Source organism: Rutidosis leptorrhynchoides, chromosome 6, assembly GCF_046630445.1.
Source record: "Rutidosis leptorrhynchoides isolate AG116_Rl617_1_P2 chromosome 6, CSIRO_AGI_Rlap_v1, whole genome shotgun sequence".
NCBI classification, from domain to species: Eukaryota; Viridiplantae; Streptophyta; class Magnoliopsida; order Asterales; family Asteraceae; genus Rutidosis; species Rutidosis leptorrhynchoides.
The window spans coordinates 113,593,700-113,614,306 of NC_092338.1; the positions used below are offsets into that span (position 1 = coordinate 113,593,700).

Genomic DNA, 20,607 nt, shown 5'->3' on the forward strand with positions numbered 1-20,607 from the left:
ATGACTTAATAATAATAACAATATTGGTCACTATGGCAGCATCCACAACGCCTCTATATTCAAAAAGTTTAGCATGAAGCTCGAGTTGATAAAGTTAAAATGATTTGATCAACGCAGAAGAGGCACAGACATAAAAAGGTTATGGTAGTGGAATTCGATTACCAATAGGTAAAACAAAATAACTAATAAACTTATAGGGGCCCAGCAGATTTTTTATACTAACAATTAGAAATTTTGAAAGCCAAAACCACACATTTTCAGGTAAATCAAAATCACTTGAGAGTAGCAAATACATATGTATTAGAATATCGGAACACACCATAAAAACTGTGTAGCGAAACATGAATGTAAAATGTTAAGTGACCTCAATCAATTAACCTTGTTACCTTCAAGACAATGATCAGATAAAGCCTTCACCCAATTTCTACTTTCAACTAATCCTAACAAAGCGAGTAATTAACTTCAACTCAAGCTCCAGTATATCATCAATAGAGTATAAAGGTGAAGCAACATCAACGTTTAAGTTTGATGGAAAAATGAAACCTTTAGCTTCCAACCTTGAAAGTGCCTACAATTGAAAAAACAACGATTAACAAGAAGAAAGCGTCCACATATGTTAGAATGAATGATGCTGATGTGGGATTGTAGTTGCCTGTTCCCAATCATTACAATTAGAGTTGTAAGTTAAAAGGAGTGTCTGAATGTGCGATTAACACACAATTATGGCTAGATATTGAAATAATCAGAGTTTTAAATGTGTTTGGTAAACTAATTCTGGTTTTCATTTTCTAGTTAAGTGGGGTCAATAAATCATATTCATATTTAATAATGTATGTAAGTGATATCTAATTTTAATTCTTTAAAGCACAATAATCACATTCAAACAATTTTATTAAAATGTTAAACCTCAGTAGCAGCATATCTTGGGGTGGCCAAGGGAAAAGATTCGGAAAAGATTACAGAAAAGAAAAAATGTAATCCGCTTACCCTGTTTTTTTATATTTAAACTACGCTAAAGTTAATGATCAAAATCTTTAGAGTGACACAGATTACAATTGTTTTTTAAAAAATTTACCTTTAAACAGTCATCTCCAAATTGAAGCTCCTTGACATGACAAAGCTTGAGTATCAATTTTTTAAGCATCTCTTCTTCTTCTTCTGCTTCTTCACGTGCCCTCTCGTAACGCCCACCAAATCTATAAGATAAGTGAGCTTTGACTAAAGAAGACACATCTAGCAACCTAAGCTTCCAAAAGGACAAACCAGATTTAATTTTTAGTGACAAAATATACGGAGCATTGATTTCAATAACATCATCATCATCATCATCTTCAAAATGATCACATAGAGGAACCCAGTATCCAGCAAACACCAAGTTCTTAACACTCTTTGAACTAATATTGAGCCGCCTATAACCATAACAGTCATCCAACTTCAAAGTTTCCAATAACGGACTCCCACATAATATATTTTCAATCAAATCTTCATCTAACTTCACCTTTGAAATACAAAGACTCCTAAGTTGTTTCCAACTAATCGCAGCCGTTGGATTAAACTCGCATCCTGACACTCTCAGATCCCTAAAACACGAATTTATGAAAAATAACTCATGTAGCGGAAACTGAACATTAGACTGAGGTAATAATGCTATATCGAGTTGTTCAACTTTACAATCAATAGCGTAATGAATCCAATTGTTGATTTGCGAATAAAACTGAGCATCGTAAACGGTAAGGAGTTTGAATTTGTTGAGTTTCAAGCAGCGAAATTGAGTTAGGGTTTTGTCAATGGATGAAATGAATTTGGAATTTTCAATTTTGTTTCCATGAGGATCAAGACAACTGAAATTAAGATTATAAACACAAGTCCAAATATGTTTCCATCGTTTGGAGAGTGTACCTGTTCTTATGGCGTATTTTGTGTAAGGTATACGAGACAGGATTTCAACAAGAATGCAATCTGGTAACCCACTTATTATATCTTTTTCTTCTTGAAATTGTGCTTCTTTTTCGATCATTTCCATGGCTGCAAGCCTAACCCTACATTTACATTTGGGAGGTGTACTAATGAAACATATTATCGATTCGTGGTTATTAATGAAACATATTATTGATTTTAAATATTTGCTTATCCGCATAAAAAAGTAATAATATAAGAAAAGCTGTGCAAGACACTTTGGTTGAATATAATTTAATCGATAATTTTTTTTGCAATTTCACTAGATAATGCGTCTATTAATGAAAGTGCCATTGAGATGTTAAAATTACGAATTAAACCGGTTTTAAGTGATGCATTTATTCACACAAGTGTTGTTCATAATATAAACTTGGGAGTTCAAGATTGTTTAAGTTTGTGTGGTCCAATTAAAATTAAATTTAGAAGATTATTAGTAACGATTTAGCGTACGAGCAATAAACGGCACCACAAGTATAAAGCTTTGGTTAAAAATTGTAATGGCACTTGGTTATGTCCTTATTTTGATAATAATACTAGATGAATTCTACTTGTAAAATGTTCGAAAATAGTTTACGACAAAAATATACGTTAATCGGTTTAAATAGAAGACTACCTCGAAATGGATTTTCCGAACCAATTGAACCAGAAGAATGGGATGACTTGGAATCATTAACAAGTTTTTTACAAGTTTTTAAAGAGGCAACGACAATGTTATCTGGTGTTTATTACCCAACTAGTCCACTAGTTTTACAACAATTTTTTATAATGACATAAAAATATGTAAATTTGCGAACTCAAATAATATTATTTTTAGACAAGCCGTTTTTCGTATAAGAAAAAAACTAAAAAAATATTTTGGAGCGATTCCCGAGGTTTATTTATGTGTGGCCGCACTTGTCCCACGATTAAATATCAATGGGGTGGAACTTATCAGGACAACAATATACCAAAATTTTGATTGTACGTATGGTCCGAAGAATACGAACCCAACTATATAATTAACCAAATACACGAATTTAATGACGTTTTTGAGCAATTATTTGGTATTTATGCAACAAAATATGGTCGACAAGCAAACCCAATTGTTAAGCAATTTGTGGCCGGATCATCTTCTCGAAGGCCCCGAGACCTCAATATAAGTCCTTTTAACCTAGTACGTGAAGACGCTCCAAGAGTGCACGAACATCGGCACCTACAAGCAAGTTAAGAAATTATAAGAGTGCAAACTTTGCAATACACATGGGTGAAGAAGCATTTCACAACCTTGACGTTTTAGCTTGGTGGTAATCAAAAGAAGATACATATCCAATATTATCCGTTATGGCTCGCCATTTATTTGTCGTTCAAGCTTCAACCGTAGCTTCTGAATTGGCATTTTCTTTTAGTGGTCGAGTTATCTCGGATAGAAGGTCAAGGCTTACCCCCAAGCCGTGCGAGTATGTGTATGTTTAAAGGATTATTTTGGACGGGGTAGATAGGATATAAAATCAAACGTCATTAGAAGGTGCATTATGTAATGATATTGAAGAAGCTATAGAGAGAAGAAAATGAAGCCGGATTATCACCTACATTAACCGAAGACAATATCGAGATCGAATTGGATGAAAGTGAATATGAATCAATTGTGTCGTCCAAATATGAAACAAATTATCAACAAACTTTTTTTGCTCAAGTTAAAGATCCTGAATTTGAAGAATACGAACGAAGGCAAGACGCTTCTCGACATCAAAGCTCATTTGACGACTAAAGTATAACAGGTAATGGCAATGCCGAAACCGAGTGATAGATCATGCCGAAGCTCGAAATGTAATAATTTTTGTATTATAATTGTATCGTTCGAATAAAATTGTTATTATTTATATTATTTACAGTGGTAATTGTTATAAATAAAAATGTTGTTATTTATATTACTTAAGCGTTATAACTTTTCTTTATATTGATTATATTATAGTTGTTCAAACGTTAGAAAAATCGAACAGTTAATATAACCAGTAAAATAGAATCCAAATCCGAAAAATACCGGTCAAGAACCGGAAAAAATCCGTGAAAAAAACTGACGCCGAGAACCTGAACCGGATCCGAAAATCCGATTATTTTTTGTCCGTATCCAGTTTTTTATCCGAAATGTGCACCTCTAATCACCATTATCAAGACATTTTTCAGCCAAGAATCATAATTCTGAGGAAACATCCCCATCATCACACTACGCAGCCTTATAAAGACACTTTTATGCAAATTAGTTTGATATTGCCACCACAAACTACACCTAAGACATGACTAACTAGCAACTGGAGACATTTTAAGGTCACTCCCTATCGTGACTATACTATTTATCCTCTTAACCTTCCACATCAGCGTCACATCCTATAACTAACCCATAACTAAACACTTCTATCATGGCTAAAACAATACTCTTCTTTATATACAATGTACAAGTAATAAAGCATCAAATACAAACAATTAAAACCAATGGATCCCACTATATCTAAGAGCTCTCACCAAATTCATGGTGAAAGCGTGTAACTAATGCAGGTAACTAAGCCGTGCCTATGGTCCATTACGGGTAACTAGCAGGTAATGATGGATAATGGGACCATAGGGAGTGGTCTAAGGCACGTTGTAATAATGGTAACCATTTTATTGAACATAATAATGTCCGACAATTTGCCACTTCACTTATTTCCTTAATTTCAAATAGCTGTAATGGTTGAATAAAATAGTCACCATGGCAGCATCTGCATCTATATTCAAAAAGTTTGGCTAAAGCTCGAGCTGATAAAGTTAGAAGGATTTGATCAATGCAAAAGGCAATGACATAGTGAAGGTTATTGTAGTGGAATTAAATGACCGATACTTAAAACAAAATAATCGATAAGCTTTAAGATTAAGAATTTTTGCAGCTAAAACAAACTTTTTCAGCTAATTCAAAATCACTTAAAGTAGTAAACTCATATGCATTAGGATTATGGAACGCATAATAAAAATGTGTACAAAAACATGAATGTAAACTGTTAAGTGATCTCAATCAATTAACCTTGTTACTTTCAAGACCATCTCCCAATTTCTACTTATTATTATACCTTATATGATAATACCGAGTAATTAGCTTCAAATATTTCTCCAGAAAATCATCAACTGAGTATGCAGGTGAAGTAACATCAACCTTCAAGTTTGATGGTAAAATGAAACCTTTAGCTTCCAACCTAGAAAGTGCCTTCAAACGAAAAAAAAAAATACGATTAACAAATGTGTTACAATGCGATTAAACTTATAATTACTGCTAGATATTGAAATAACCAGCGTTTAAGTGTGTCGTAAAAAAGTTCTGATTTGTTGGAATAGTGGATTTTCTAATGCATTTTCCCAAACTTTGGACCTAAATATAATATTTACGAGTGATATTTTATACGGTTACGTATCTCTTGACCAGGACGTCTCAATGATATATAATTTGTCCAGAGTTAGTTGTATTGAATGAGATGTTGTGCTCTGACGGGAGGTGGTTAAGTAGTTAAATGGGTCTGTTTTGACCCATGACCCTTTATAATTAATAGGCTGCTGTAACATCAGGAAAGCTGGCTGTTCAAAACAGGCGACCCATCAATGGGTCCATTAAGACTACATGGGCTGTCTTAACATAACCAATGATCCATAACCTGTCAATTCCAGATCATTTACAGTGGGTGGGATCAATAGGTTTAACTGATGCATCATTGACTGTTTGGTTAATGATTTTATTTTAATCATACTTGATATGATAAATAGATCAGTTATTTCTTGATATATATATATATATATATATATATATATATATATATATATATATATATATATAGGATCAATGGGGAAGTAACCAATCGGGGGGAAGCGGGGGAAGCAAAATTTTTTTTTTTTTTTTCGTTTTTTTTGAATTTTTTTTTTTCCGGCATCAAGATCACACGAAAATATGAACATTTAGAAGAGAAACTTCGTGATGAATGTTATTATTTAGGCGGGAAAATGATCGACAAAAATAACATTCAAAATAATATTGTTCGTGAAGAATATGAACGTTTTTTTTTCATGTTTTGTGAAGTAAAATTTAGCCCGATTTAGAGAATAAACCCAAAACACCAAACCCTAAACCCTAAACCCTAAACTCTAAACCGTTCGTGTTAAAAACTCAATCTAAATCCTAAATCTAAACCCTAAATCTAAACCCTAAACCCTAAATTTCTAAACCCTAATATCTAAACCCTATAAACCCTAATATCTAAACCCTAATATCTAAACCCCAATAGCTAAAACCTCAAAATACGCTCGAAAAACACGATAATTGTTATATATTACTTCTTCGAGCGTTTTCCCGCCAAAATAAAAACATTTATCACAAAGTGTCTCTACTAAATGTTCATATTTTCATCTCATCTATAATGTTCGTGAACAAAGTTTTTTCAAAAAACGAAAAAAAAAAAAAAGTTTTGCTTCCCCCCGAATGGTTACTTCCCTCTTGATCCTACCACTATATATATATATATATATATATATATATATATATATATATATATATATATATATATATATATATATATAGGACCTAACACCTCCATCATTTGATATTAATCTAATCGAAGTTCTAATATATATAAAAGAAACAGATCATTAACTTCCAATCCATCATTCGTTTATGTCATCATAGTAACTGTATTCATGTTGCTGTTAATAAACATCAGTTCTGTTCATGTTTCTGTTCATTTTAATAAACATCAGTGTATAATGGAAGACTTATTCCTATATAGTTTTCATTTTTTCTAGTTACTTTGGGTCAATTAATCGTATTTAGTGACATATGTAACAATTAGTAATACCTAACTTTAGTTCTTCAATACAATCACATTTAAACAAGGTTATTTATTAATACTACTCTAAAGTTAATCATCAAAATCTTTACAGTGACACAGATTATAAATTCTTTAAACTTTTACCTTTAAACAGTAATCTCCAATTTGAAGCTCCTTGACATGAAAAAGCTTGAGTATCAATCCTTTAAGCATCTCTTCTTCCGCTTCTTCTACTTCTTCACGTTTCGTCACATGACCCCCATCAAATGTAGTAGTATAAAATAAGTGAGCTTTGACTAAAGAAGACACATCTAGCAACCTAAGCTTCCAAAAGGACAAATAAGATTCGATTTTTAGTGACAATATATATGGAGCATTGATTTCAATAACATCATCATCATCATCCTCAAAATCATCATCATATCGAGGAACTCTGAATCCATTAAACACCAAGTTCTTAACACTCTTTGAACTAATATTGACCTGCCTATAACCATAGCAGTCTTCCAACTTCAAAGTTTCCAATAAGGGACTCCCACATAATATATTTTCAATCAAACCTTCATCTAATTTCCCCTCTGAAATACAGAGACTCTTAAGTTGTTTCCAACTAATCGCAGCCGTTGGATTGAACACGCATCCTGCCACTTTCAGATCCCTAAAACATGAATATGTGAAAAAGAGCTGAGGTAGGGGAAACTGAACGTTACGCTGAGTCACTAGTGTTAAATCGACTTGTTCAACTTTACAATTAAGAATGTAATGAACCCAATTGTTGAATTGCGAGACAAACGAAGCATCGTAAACGGTAAGGAGTTTGAATTTGTTGATTTTCAAGCAGCGAAATTGAGTTAGGGTTTTGTCAATGGATGAAATGAATTTGGAATTTTCAATTGGGTTTCCATGAGAATCAAGACAACTGAAATTAAGATTATAAACACAAGTCCAAATACGTTCCCATCGTTTGGATAGTGTACCTGTTCTTATGGCGAGTTTTATGTCACATAAGCGAGTCAGGATTTCAACAAGAATGAAATCTGGTAAACCACTTATTATATCTTTTTCTTCTAGAATTTGCGCTTCTTTTTCGATCATTTCCATGGCTGCAAGCCTCCTGCAATAGAACCCTACATTTTTTGCTAAAATAAAGTAGTGAGATACGGAGGAAAGTTTTTTTATCTGGACCTTGAACTTTAGAAAAGTACATTTCAGTCCTTTAAAGATTAAAGTATTTTTTTAGTAGACTAAAAATTTACGTAAATCTGGTGCTACTACATGTTAGACTGCTAGCAACGAAAGCGTGGTTGGAGTTCCATTGCAGCTTCCTTCCAAGGCTTCGTTGCTAGCAAAAGTGGTTGGCGCACCGTTGAATGGCCGTCCTTTAAAATTTCGATGTTAAAAAACCCTCAATCACGGAGCTGTGAGCTTCTATTTGTTGTACATATTGCATCATAAGTGGTACACTGTATTAATTAATTAATTTAGGTGGGTCGTCCAATGTGGTTGTGAAGAGGTATGTCATGGATACTAGTGTAAGTGGTGAGTTAGTGATAGGAAGAAGTTGTTGAAGTGGCGTTGATGTGGCATCATGTGGTTGTAGGACATGTGTCATGAATAAGAGTAGTCGTACAAGATGGTTGGATAAATCTTGAGCAACTTAACTAAAAATGTTAGGGTTTAACATTATTTACAATTTCAGAACAGATTTGAAAACAGTTTGATATTGCCATCACCAACTACACCTAGGACATGACTAAGACCACTTTTAACCGTGGCGGTGATATCACAAGCAGCGGGTACATTTTTTGAATGATATGGCAAGGTCATGGAATGAATGAAAATAAAGGGACGTCACTTTGTTTTAGTGTTAAATTTGTGGTTGGTGATGTGGTAGAACGTCATTGGAAGTTGAGGTTAAAATAAATAAATATATAATATATAAAACTATTTGGTGGAATTTGATTGGTCCAAACAAAAACTGAAGCCTATTTTTTCCATTGGAATCGTGACTGACACACCCGTGAAAACTGACGCCCCATTTTTGTGTCGGTGGGTGTCACTTTGTGCCACTTCGTCTTACACCCTAAAAGTGACGCACTGACGCCCCGTTGGAAATGGTTTAACTAGCAAGTGGAGACATTTTAAGGCACATTGTAATAATGGTAACCATTTTATTTTATTGAACATAATGTCTGATAATTTGCCACTTCACATATTCTTATTCTATACAAGTTCAAAGAGAAAAGTGTGATGAACAGTAAAATCCAGTTGGATTTTAATTTCCTTAATTCCAAATACTTGTAATGTCTGAATAAAATAGTCAACATGGCAGCATCAGCTGCATCTATATTCAAGAAGTTTGGCTAAAGCTAGAGCTGATAAAGTTACAAGGATTTGATCAATGCAAAAGGCACGGGCATAGTGAAGGTTATTGTAGTGGAATTAAGTGACCAATACTTGAACAAAATAGTAATCGATAAGCTTATAGGGACCAAGAAGAATTTTTATACTTAAAAAAGAATATTGGCAGCTAAAACAAGCTAATTCAAAATCACTTAATGTAGTAAACTCATATACATAAGAAGTTTGGAAAGCATAATAAAAAGTGTGTAACAAAACTTGAATGTAAAATGTTAAGTGATCGTAATCAATTAACCCTGTTAGCTTCAAGACCATGATCAAGTAATAGCATCTCCCAATTTCTACGTATTATTAAACCTATCAATCCGGGTAATTAGCTTCAAATTTTTCTCCAGAAACTCATCATATGAGTATGCAGGTGAAGTAACATCAAACTTCAAGTTTGATGGGACTACGAAACCCTTAGGTTCCAACCTAGAAAGTGCCTTCAAACAAACAAAAGAATACGATTAACAAGATTCAAGCATAGACATGTGTTAGAATGCGGTTAAACTTATAATTACTGCTAGATATTGAAATAATTAGCGTCTAACTCAGTAAATTAACAGCAAACACGCACTTGCTGCAATTATCAGAAAAATTACAACTCCGGCTGTATTCAACTTTAGGCCGTCGAACAGGCTCGTATCTGTTTTACGTGTATTGAGATCAACGCAAGCTCCGCCCATCCGTACGTTAATGTTTGAATTAGAGTTTATTAGCATTCGTTTATGTCATCATAGTAATTATATTCATGTTGCTGTTAATAAACATCAGTTCTGTTCATGTTGCTAAACATCAGTGTATAAATAATGGAAGACTTATTCCTATATGCAGGGGCGGAACATTTAAGGGACAAAAGGGGGTATCCGCCCCCCTCGATTTCGGGGGGGAAAAAAAATTTACACTAAAAAAAAAAAATTTTACGAAAAAATAAGGTTTTTTTTAGTGTTTACCCCCCTTCGATTAGTTTCTTACTCCCTTCAATTAGTTTCGCCCCCTCTCGAGTCGGGTCAAGTTCCGCCACTGCCTATATGGTTTTCATTTTTCTAGTTACTGTGGGTCAATTAATCGTATTTAATGACATATGTAACAAGTAGTAATACCTGACTTTAGTTCATTACAATCACATTCAAACAAGTTTATTAAAACTACTCTAAAGTTAATTATCAAAATCTTTACAGTGACACAGATTATAAATTGTTTAAACTTTTACCTTTAAACAGTAATCTCCAATTTGAAGCTCCTTGACATGACAAAGCTTGAGCATCAATCCTTTAAGCGTCTCTTCTTCTTTTTCTTCTTTTTCTTCTTCCTCTTCTTCTTCTTCACGTGTCCTCACATAACCCCCACCAAATATATAAAATAAGTAAGCTTTGACTAAAGAAGACACATCTAGCAACCTAAGCTTCCACAAGGACAAAACAGATTCAATTTTTAGTGACAAAATATAAGGAGCATTGATTTCAATAACCTCATTATCTTCAAAATGATCATATCGAGGAACCAGGTATCCATCAAACACCAAGTTCTTAATACTCTTTGAACTAATATTGAGCCGCCTATAACCATAGCAGTCTTCCAACTTCAAAGTTTCCAATAACGGACTCCCACATAATATATTTTCAATCAAACCTTCATCTAACTTCACCTCTGAAATACAAAGAGTCCTAAGTTGTTTCCAACTAATCGCAGCCGTTGGATTAAACACACATCCTGCCACTTTCAGATCCCTAAAACATGAATTTGTGAAAAAGAGCTGAGGTAGTGGAAACTGAGCGTTACGCTGAGGAAATAGTGTTAAATCGAGTTGTTCAACTTTACAATTCATAGCGTAATGAATCCAATTGTTGATTTGCGAAACAAACGGAGCATCGTAAACGGTAAGGAGTTTAAATTTGTTGAGCTTCAACCGGCGGAATTGAGTTAGGGTTTTGTCAATGGATGAAATGAAATAGGAAATTTCAAATATATTTCCATGAAAACCAACACATTTGAAATTGATATTATAAACACACAAGTCCAAATATGTTTCCATCGTTTGGAGAGTGTACCTGTTCTTATGGCGTATTTTGTGTAAGGTATACGAGACAGGATTTCAACAAGAATGCAATCTGGTAACCCACTTATTATATCTTTTTCTTCATAAATTCGCGCTTGTTTTTCTACCATTTCCATGTTGGAGTATGATACAAATTCAAAGCGAGCGGAAACATTTTTAAAACTTTACAAAATCATACTCTTCCACGGATCATTGTACAAAACTTTAGTAAACAAAACAAATTAACGAAACTGAACAAGAGAAGATTAGAATACAACCTTTGTAGCCCTTTTGAAGATCGAATTTAAAAACCCAAAGAAGAGTTCCTCTAAACGGTAGACACCCAAAGTTCCAACCTTGCTTCGATCTATACCTTCTACTTAACGAATCTTTTCTTTTCCTTATTTCCACCAAAACCCGAACCCAATTATAAAGTATTTTGGTTACTTGAAAATGAGAAAGAGAAATAGCATTTTGTATGTGTGTTTTTGTATCTCAAGTTACATATATATTTTCAATACCAAGACTTGGTATTATATAGAATAAAATTGATACATATAATACAAATATAAAGATTTGGAAAGATTTTAAAAGATTTGCAAAATCAAATCTTTATATAAAATAAGATTTACAAATCAAATCAAATCTTATTTATATCAAATCAAATCTTATATATTATATAAAATATGATTATAGTACAAATCTTTATATAAAATAAGATTTACAAATCAAATCAAATCTTATTTATATCAAATCAAATCTTATATATTTAGATTTGTAAGTATATGTACACACATAAAAAAAACTTACTTAATTTATTAAACCATTAACTAATGATTAATAAATTAATTTCCGATTAGAAGGTATATCAAACAATTTACGATTGGCCTTTGTGTGTGACCGAATAGGATAAATGGACTTTTATTATTTAATGTCATGGGCATATCTTCGGAATATATGTACCACGGTCAAACCACGATCGAACCGTAGCCAACCCGAGAACATATTTCTAACAAACTCCCACTTGCACTGACATTAATAATATTGGCCTGTCTTAAAAGACACACCGTGTGTAACAACTAGTCTACTACGTTACACTCCTATATTTTGATTTATATCAGTCATCCTTTTGTTCAAGATATCTATATGAACGTGTGATATGGTTAAGTGTCAATCATCATCATTCAAGATTATGTTTCCCGATAGAGATTTGTGGTGATCAAATAGACTGCTATTGCATCAATTCAGTCGTAGCATGGCCATGCATTTAATGCAGCACAAATCAACGAGGGGCCCAGAGATATCGCTTCAACTTGCTATGAGAAGAAGGAACAAATTGCTTCAACTGTATAGACATCCACCACATCCCATATTGTACCTGATCTGCACCCTTATGACTGGCATTTACGCACAGCGTTAAATACAGGTCAAAGTAGAATATAGTTTGTGTCAGGATTCCTCATACATATCCACTCTAGGATAAATGATATTGCCATCTTAGAGCTTACTTGTGACTTAAAACCATGAAGTAGCATCTAAGTGTGGTCATTCCAGAACCTTGAATCAACTATCAAGTTCCTCATGAATGTAGTTTCATATAAGCCTATATTACTACACTTCATAGCAGCCTTAATTTAATTCTCTCTTCCTTAGAGAATGACCGACTGTGGAAGTTTATGAAATAGTATTCATTGGAAGTTAAAACATGCAAAATGAAACATGGCAATATACAATGAAATGATCGCATCGTGCGTATAATATAATCTCAATATATTAATCATCAGATCAATTGCAACATATATTATTGCCCAATGTTTAAAGTTTCAAACTTAACATAATAAATACAATCAAACTTTATCATCAATGACACGAATGCCAATAGACATGCTATGAGCATCATGCTTAGTCTGTGGCAAAGGCTTGGTGAAAGGATCAGCCAAGTTCTTAGTCGTGTCTACTCTACTTAATAATATGTCATTTTCTGCTACAAGTTGACGGATGTAATGGTACTTTCTGAGTATATGCCGTGTGCGCTTTTGTGACCTCGGTTCTTGATCCAAGACAACCGTACTCACATTGTCGCAGAAAATCTCAACAGGATCATGGATTGTAGGAACCACTCCTAGATCCCCGATGAATTTCTTTATCCACATGGCCTCTTTAGCAGCTTCATTTACCGCTATATACTCGGCTTCTGTCGTAGAATCAGCAATAGTACTTTGCTTGCCACTTCTCCATGTGACGGCTCCACCGTTCAACATAAATACAAATCCTGATTGTGAAGAGCAATCATCTCTATCTGATTGGAAACTAGCGTCTGAGTATCCTTTGACGCTCAGCTCGTCATTCCCACCATAGACCAAGAACATCTCTTTGGTCCTCCTAAGATACTTTAGAATGTTCTTGACTGCTATCCAATGAGCTTCACCAGGATTGGCCTGATAACGACTAGTCATGCTTAGTGCATACGACACGTCAGGCCTAGTGCATATCATCGCATACATGATCGATCCTATAGCTGAAGCATATGGAGTACGACTCATGGTAGCTGACTCCAAGTCAGAATTAGGACATTGAGACTTGCTCAATATCATTCCAGGGTTCATAGGAACGCACCCTTTCTTAGAGTTATGCATACCGAATTTCTTCAGTATCTTATCTATATATGCACTTTGGTTTAGCCCAATTAATCTCCTTGACCTATCTCGATAGATCTTTATTCCCAAAATATATGATGCATCTCCTATGTCTTTCATGGAGAAACATTTCCCTAGCCAAGCTTTGACATCTTTCAGTGTCGGGATATCGTTTCCCATGAGTAATATGTCATCGACATATAGTACAAGGAAGACTACAACACTCCCACTAGACCTAACATAGACACATGGCTCATCTTCGCCTCTAATAAAACCAAATTCTTTGATCTTCTCATTAAAGCAAAGATTCCAGGTACGAGAAGCTTGTTTAAGTCCATAAATGGACCTTTGAAGCTTGCACACACTATTAGGATACTTAGGATGTACATAACCCTCAGGTTGTGTCATAAACACATCCTCTGTTAGTTTACCATTAAGGAAAGCTGTTTTTACATCCATTTGCCATATCTCATAGTCATAAAATGCAGCTATGGCAAGAAGTATTCTAATAGATTTCAACATAGCTACTGGTGAAAAAGTTTCATCATAGTCTACACCATATTGTTGCGTGTAACCCTTAGCCACCAGTCTGGCTTTGAATGTGTGTACATTTCCATCCATATCGGTCTTCTTCTTGAAGACCCACTTACAACCAATAGTTTTAATACCTGGTATATGACCAATCAAGATCCAGACTTGATTATCATGCATGGATTGGATCTCGTTGTCCATAGCCTCCTTCCATTTGGCAGAATCGGGGCCTGTCATCGCTTCCTGATAGGTAATAGGTTCATCAGAATCTATATTTTCGTCATCACCCTCAAATATGTGTAAACTATATTTCTTTGGTGTTCGACGCACTCTATCAGATCTACGTATGGGTGGTGGCTGTAGGTCAGTTTCTCTTTCAATTGCAGGCTCGTCGACCTCTTGAGGAGAATCGGTTCTAATATCGGTTTCCATGTCGGTTGATTCTTGAATTTCTTCAAGGTCAATTTTGCTCCCACTGGTTCCTTTCGATATGAGATCCTTTTCAAGGAAGACTCCCCTTTGAGACACAAAGACTTTGTTCTCAGTAGGGTTGTAAAACAAATATCCAAAAGAATCAGTCGGGTAACCAACAAATAAACACTTTTCAGATCTGGGTTCAAGTTTATCTTGAGCTTCACGACGAACGTAAGCCTCACAACCCCAGATTCTTAGATATGAGAGAGACACAGTTTTACCATGCCATATCTCATAAGGTGTTTTGGAAACTTTCTTGGTTGGGATGAGGTTAAGGATCCTTGCGGCAGTTTGTAGGGCGTAACCCCAAAAACTGATTGGAAGCATTGTGCGGCTCATCATGGATCGAACCATATCAAGTAATGTTCGATTCCTCCTTTCAGCCACACCATTATGTTGTGGTGTTCTAGGAGGAGCTAATTGTGAGATTATCCCACAACCCCGTAGATGATCACGAAATTCATCATTAAGATATTCACCACCTATATCAGATCGGAGAATCTTAATTCTTTTGTTCAGTTGATTTTCTACTTCGTTTTGGTATGCCTTGAACACTCCAAAAGTTTCAGAATTTTGTTTAATTAAATAAACATAGCCATATCTACTGAAGTCATCAGTAAATGTAACGAAGTATCGTTCCTGGTGTCTAGTAGGCGATCTGAACGGACCGCACACATCAGTGTGTACCAACCCCAACAGATCCTTTGCCCGTTCACAGTTTCCTGTGAAAGGTGCCTTTGTCATTTTTCCTGATAAGCAAGATTCGCATTCATCATACGATATTATATCAAATGATTCTATAATTCCATCTGACTGGAGTTTGGCTATGCGTTTCTTGTTTATGTGACCTAAACGACAATGCCATAGATACGTTTTATCCAAAACATCTTTGGATGAATCAACATTGTAGATTGAACTATCATTTAGCTTTGCTGTGGTTTCTAAGATGCCTTTACAAGGACTAGCCTTGAAATAAAACATCCCATTTTTGTGAACAAGTATTGATCCATTATCAAAACTAAAATTAAAACCATCATTAAATAAAGCATCAAAAGATATAATGTTTCTTGCCATTTCGGCACTGTAGCAAACATTAGATAAAGCAATACATAAACCAGAATCAAAAGAAAGCTTGTATTCTCCAATCATGTCAATAGAGGCAACATTCTTATTCCCCATGATTAGATTAAGCTCCCCGGTCTTCAGCTTCCTACTTCTTGTGAGTCCCTGCACATTTGTACAAATGTGAGTACCACATCCCGTGTCCAATACCCAGGAATTAGAAATAGTAGTATTGTTTAGCTCAATCATGAACAAACCTGAAGGTACGGCGACTCCCTTAGCCCGTAGTTCATTAAGTTCCTTTAAGTACTTAGTACAATTGCGCCTCCAATGTCCTTTATCCCCACAATGAAAGCATATTGCTTCTTCAGGAGACTTGGTTTGCGGGATCTTTAAAGTAGAAGAGTTAGCAATGCCCTTAGGTTTAGGTTTGAAGTTGGACGTGCCAACCTTACCCTTGCCCTTGTTCTTGCCCTTTGCTTTGTTTTTCTTCTTCTTAATCCCACCTTCACGAATGGCTAGAACGGTAGTTGCGGGTTTAGCTTTGGCCATGTTAGCCTCAGCGGTTTTCAACATGCCATGGAGCTCCATGATTGTTTTCTCCATATTGTTCATATTATAGTTCATAATGAATCCTTCATATGCACTAGTCAGCGAGTTCAGGATAAAATCCGTTGCAAGCTCCTGACTTATGGAAAAACCAAGGCGCTCCAACCGGTCTATGTACCCTTTCATTTGTAGTACATGGACACTAACACTACTTCCCGTTGCCATTTTGCAAGATACGAGAGCTTTCACGGTGTCAAACCTTTCTTGCTTTGCTTGTTGTTGGAACATGTCCTTGAGTTGGTTAAGCATGTCATACGACCCTAAGCTCTCCATGCCCTTTTGGAGCTCTGGAGACATGGTCGCCAACATCAAGCATGCTACCTCATTAGACTCGGAACGCCGTTTTTCAAACTCGTCCCTAGCCGCTTGAGTAGCTCTCGATCCGGGTTCTGCCGGTAAGGGTTCCTCAATTGCCCTGATCTTTCCTTCCATCCTAAGAGCAATTCTTAGGTTGCAAAGCCAGTCCATGTAGTTCAAGCCCGTAAGCTTGTCCTTTTCGAGGAGCCCTTTAAGGCAGAAATTAGTGATTGATGACGGAGTAGGATTTGTGTTTGTTGCAGACATCTGTCATATTTTATTTTTAAAGTAAGTTGTATTAGTTAGTTTGATATGTTTAAACCTTGTTAAAATAATTACCTAAGTGTGTTTAATATTCAAACAATTATAATTAACAAGGCTAAGATCCATATTTCACTTATGTTAACGACGAGTTCGCCGCGGATCGCCAACCATAAGCTATTTAGGTAGGTAACTATATTACCAATTTCATCCATTATGAAATTCTTAGGTTCTGCGGGATTTAGTGATAATCAATTATTTCACTTGGCATGTTTAATCCCTTCTACGCTAATCCTTCCTCGTGGCGGGTTTGCCGCAAACCACGATTTCAGATTGTAAACCGTCTGTGATAGATACACGTGAAATCCGGCCCAAGACTCTCGGGTATTGCGAAATTCACCTCACCCTTCCCAACACCCAATTAAAGTCCGGCCCAAGACTCTCGGGTATCGTGAACTCTAACAGGTAGAAGGTTCGGATGTGTGTACTACTCATGGATAGCGTAAAGTTTACATTTAAAACGGGTTTTTGTTTTCTTTTAGCAAAAGTAGTTTACACCATTTTAAAACATTTGCTAATTATGTATTGCGTGTTGCGTTTGTTAAACTAATTTTAACCAAACCGTTTTATATGATTATTGTCCCTTTTGTTTTTTTTTTAAAACATTTTCTAGCTAGCATGGCATAGACAAATAATAAAACAATAATAATCATGACACGCAATTATCGGTAGTATGCCTCGAGTCCTATGCGTTTTTCCGGTGAGCCAACACACGGAAAAACATGGTCAACTAGGGACATAACCTTGTGTGAGAATTGGCTCCCACTAAAACCGCCATCTCCATTATATGCTCGGATGGGCCGCCTTGTGAACATCGTCTTCTTGATTTCAATCTTGGTTGCATTATCTTACAAAATAACTATTCTATTTTCTATACTATTACAAATACAATATAAATAGAAAGACGACATGCAAGTCGTTTAATAAATTATTACATTCATCCCGAATAAATAATAAATTAAATCATACAACCAAACATCCACACAAGGGTCTTATTGAGGCAAATACTACCGATTTCATACAACAATCGCATACATAACAAATGGAGTGCCAACCGTCCATTTTCATATAACATGTTTCGATAAGGATTGATTTAAACAACACTTAATGGCACTTATAATATTCAATCCTTGTTTACATAACATATGTATGTAAACCCACTTCATATTTTGTAAGTATGGTTTTCATGCCAAAACCATCCAAATAAACATATTAAGTGAATCAAAACATGTTGGAGATTTATTCACTTTACCAAAGCATAAAGTCTAAAATTAATAATTTTAATTTTCTCATTTCATGTAAAACATGAAAAGAATTCATGTACTTTATTTTCCTAAACATTGAATCTTTAATAGTCAACATGCAAGTTACCATTAAAATTTTCGGATTTTGGCAGATTCATACATGTAACTTTAAATGGTCATATCTTACTCATTTCTAATCCGTTTTCGATGAATTTTTTTTTCAAATTTAAGTTCTTTCAGTTAGCTTTCAAATGCAATTGGTCTCATACAATAATATTGAGTTTAAAGCCCCGAAACAGTCCATCAAATACGGACTGTCCAGGCTAAAAAATTTTCTTAAATGAAAAAAAAATGAATTTAACCCATTTTACATTTTGTCAAAATCCAAGATTCAAATTAGTATTTAGGAAACATAAAACATAAATCATGATACTTGTTTTGCATGTTTGTTATGCATGATCATCTCCAAGAATCATGCACAACGCATCCATCAAAACTAAATATCATAAGAAAAGTTTGCTAAAACTTGTACAAGATGGCTCGGATACCACTGTTGGAGTATGATACAAATTCAAAGCGAGCGGAAGCATTTTTAAAACTTTACAAAATCATACTCTTCCACGGATCATTGTACAAAACTTTAGTAAACAAAACAAATTAACGAAACTGAACAAGAGAAGATTAGAATACAACCTTTGTAGCCCTTTTGAAGATCGAATTTGAAAACCCAAAGAAGAGTTCCTCTAAACGGTAGACACCCAAAGTTCCAACCTTGCTTCGATCTATACCTTCTACTTAACGGATCTTTTCTTTTCCTTATTTCCACCAAAACCCGAACCCAATTATAAAGTATTTTGGTTACTTGAAAATGAGAAAGAGAAATAGCATTTTATATGTGTATTTTTGTATCTCAAGTTACATATATATTTTCATTCAATACCAAGACTTGGTATTATATAGAATAAAATTGATACATATAATACAAATATAAAGATTTGGAAAGATTTTAAAAGATTTGCAAAATCAAATCTTTATATAAAATAAGATTTACAAATCAAATCAAATCTTATTTATATCAAATCAAATCTTATATATTATATAAAATATGATTATAGTACAAATCTTTATATAAAATAAGATTTACAAATCAAATCAAATCTTATTTATATCAAATCAAATCTTATATATTTAGATTTGTAAGTATATGTACACACATAAAAAAAACTTACTTAATTTATTAAACCATTAACTAATGATTAATAAATTAATTTCCGATTAGAAGGTATATCAAACAATTTACGATTGGCCTTTGTGTGTGACCGAATAGGATAAATGAACTTTTATTATTTAATGTCATGAGCATATCTTCGGAATATATGTACCACGGTCAAACCACGATCGAACCGTAGCCAACCCGAGAACATATTTCTAACATGGCTGCAACCCTGCAACAGAACCCTCTTTTTCCCAAGAGGAAAGAAAGTAGTGAAATACGGAGTAAAGTTTCATTAGTCATATGATAGGAACCTAAGCCAATGGAAGAGCCTACCCCAAAAGACATGTCTAATGGTTAGGAGAACCCCTTAGGCTTAAGTACCCTCATGTAGTTTCCTACATGACCAATGTGGGATTGTATCATTGCACACCCCATCAAGTGCCGACGTCCTCGTTGGCCCACTCTAGGTAGCTCTCACTCGGGTTTTTTATTTCGCTAGGTCGCCCCTCCCACAGCGCACGTTGGGTGCTCGTTGGCCCACTCTAGATGGCTTTCACTCTAGACTTTTTTCGCTAGGTAGCCCTTTTCTAGGTCGCCTCTTCCGCTACGCGTGGTGCCCACTCTAGATATTCCCGGTAGCCCTCTCCTAGGTCGCCCCCTCCGAAAACGCGGCCTCTCAATGAAAGCACCAAATGATAGGAACCTAAGCCCAATGGAAGAGCCTAGCCCAAAAGACATGTCTAATGGTTAGGAGAACCCCTTAGGCTTAAGTACCCTCATGTAGTTTCCTACATGACCAATGTGGGATTGTATCATCATACGACTTTAGAAACTTACGTTTTTAGTCCCTATAAAATTAGAGTTAATTATAATCGACAATTGACTATCTAATTAAAAGTATTAAAGCTACTAAACAGCTTTATACTTTCACTTTTGTTCCATTTTAGGCTAATATACCCATAAAAATACTATTGTAGGTTCTGTACTTCAAAAAAAATGT

General features: G+C 34.8%; 3 protein-coding genes across 3 annotated transcripts; all 3 read right to left on the reverse strand.

The window, feature by feature from the left end:
* Nucleotides 1-246: 246 nt before the first annotated feature.
* LOC139851860 (F-box protein At5g03100-like) lies at nucleotides 247-2,065 on the reverse strand. Its single transcript, XM_071841041.1, has 2 exons — nucleotides 1,076-2,065; nucleotides 247-568 (listed from the first exon to the last, which is right to left on the reverse strand). Exons 1-2 carry the CDS (start codon nucleotides 2,021-2,023, stop codon nucleotides 431-433), a joined length of 1,086 nt encoding a protein of 361 aa, XP_071697142.1. The 5' UTR covers nucleotides 2,024-2,065; the 3' UTR covers nucleotides 247-430.
* Nucleotides 2,066-4,896: 2,831 nt separating this feature from the next.
* Nucleotides 4,897-7,898, reverse strand: LOC139851859 (F-box protein At5g03100-like). The gene is made up of 2 exons (XM_071841040.1): nucleotides 6,921-7,898; nucleotides 4,897-5,170 (listed from the first exon to the last, which is right to left on the reverse strand). The coding sequence occupies exons 1-2, from the start codon at nucleotides 7,875-7,877 to the stop codon at nucleotides 5,021-5,023; spliced, it is 1,107 nt and encodes a 368-aa protein (XP_071697141.1). The 5' UTR covers nucleotides 7,878-7,898; the 3' UTR covers nucleotides 4,897-5,020.
* Nucleotides 7,899-9,309: 1,411 nt separating this feature from the next.
* LOC139851861 (F-box protein At5g03100-like) lies at nucleotides 9,310-11,320 on the reverse strand. The gene is made up of 2 exons (XM_071841042.1): nucleotides 10,393-11,320; nucleotides 9,310-9,622 (listed from the first exon to the last, which is right to left on the reverse strand). The coding sequence occupies exons 1-2, from the start codon at nucleotides 11,212-11,214 to the stop codon at nucleotides 9,479-9,481; spliced, it is 966 nt and encodes a 321-aa protein (XP_071697143.1). The 5' UTR covers nucleotides 11,215-11,320; the 3' UTR covers nucleotides 9,310-9,478.
* Between the last annotated feature and the right edge of the window lie 9,287 nt (nucleotides 11,321-20,607).

What these genes read in the sequence shown, in the direction of transcription:
- LOC139851860 (XM_071841041.1), bottom strand. Translation starts at nt 2,023, where the DNA reads ATGGAAATGATCGAAAAAGAAGCACAATTTCAAGAAGAAAAAGATATA. An exon ending in TTGGAGATGACTGTTTAAAG is followed by an intron (nt 569 to 1,075) that starts GTAAATTTTTTA and finishes TTTCAATTGTAG; the next exon opens with GCACTTTCAAGGTTGGAAGC.
- LOC139851859 (XM_071841040.1), bottom strand. Translation starts at nt 7,877, where the DNA reads ATGGAAATGATCGAAAAAGAAGCGCAAATTCTAGAAGAAAAAGATATA. An exon ending in TTGGAGATTACTGTTTAAAG is followed by an intron (nt 5,171 to 6,920) that starts GTAAAAGTTTAA and finishes TTTCGTTTGAAG; the next exon opens with GCACTTTCTAGGTTGGAAGC.
- LOC139851861 (XM_071841042.1), bottom strand. Translation starts at nt 11,214, where the DNA reads ATGGAAACATATTTGGACTTGTGTGTTTATAATATCAATTTCAAATGT. An exon ending in TTGGAGATTACTGTTTAAAG is followed by an intron (nt 9,623 to 10,392) that starts GTAAAAGTTTAA and finishes GTTTGTTTGAAG; the next exon opens with GCACTTTCTAGGTTGGAACC.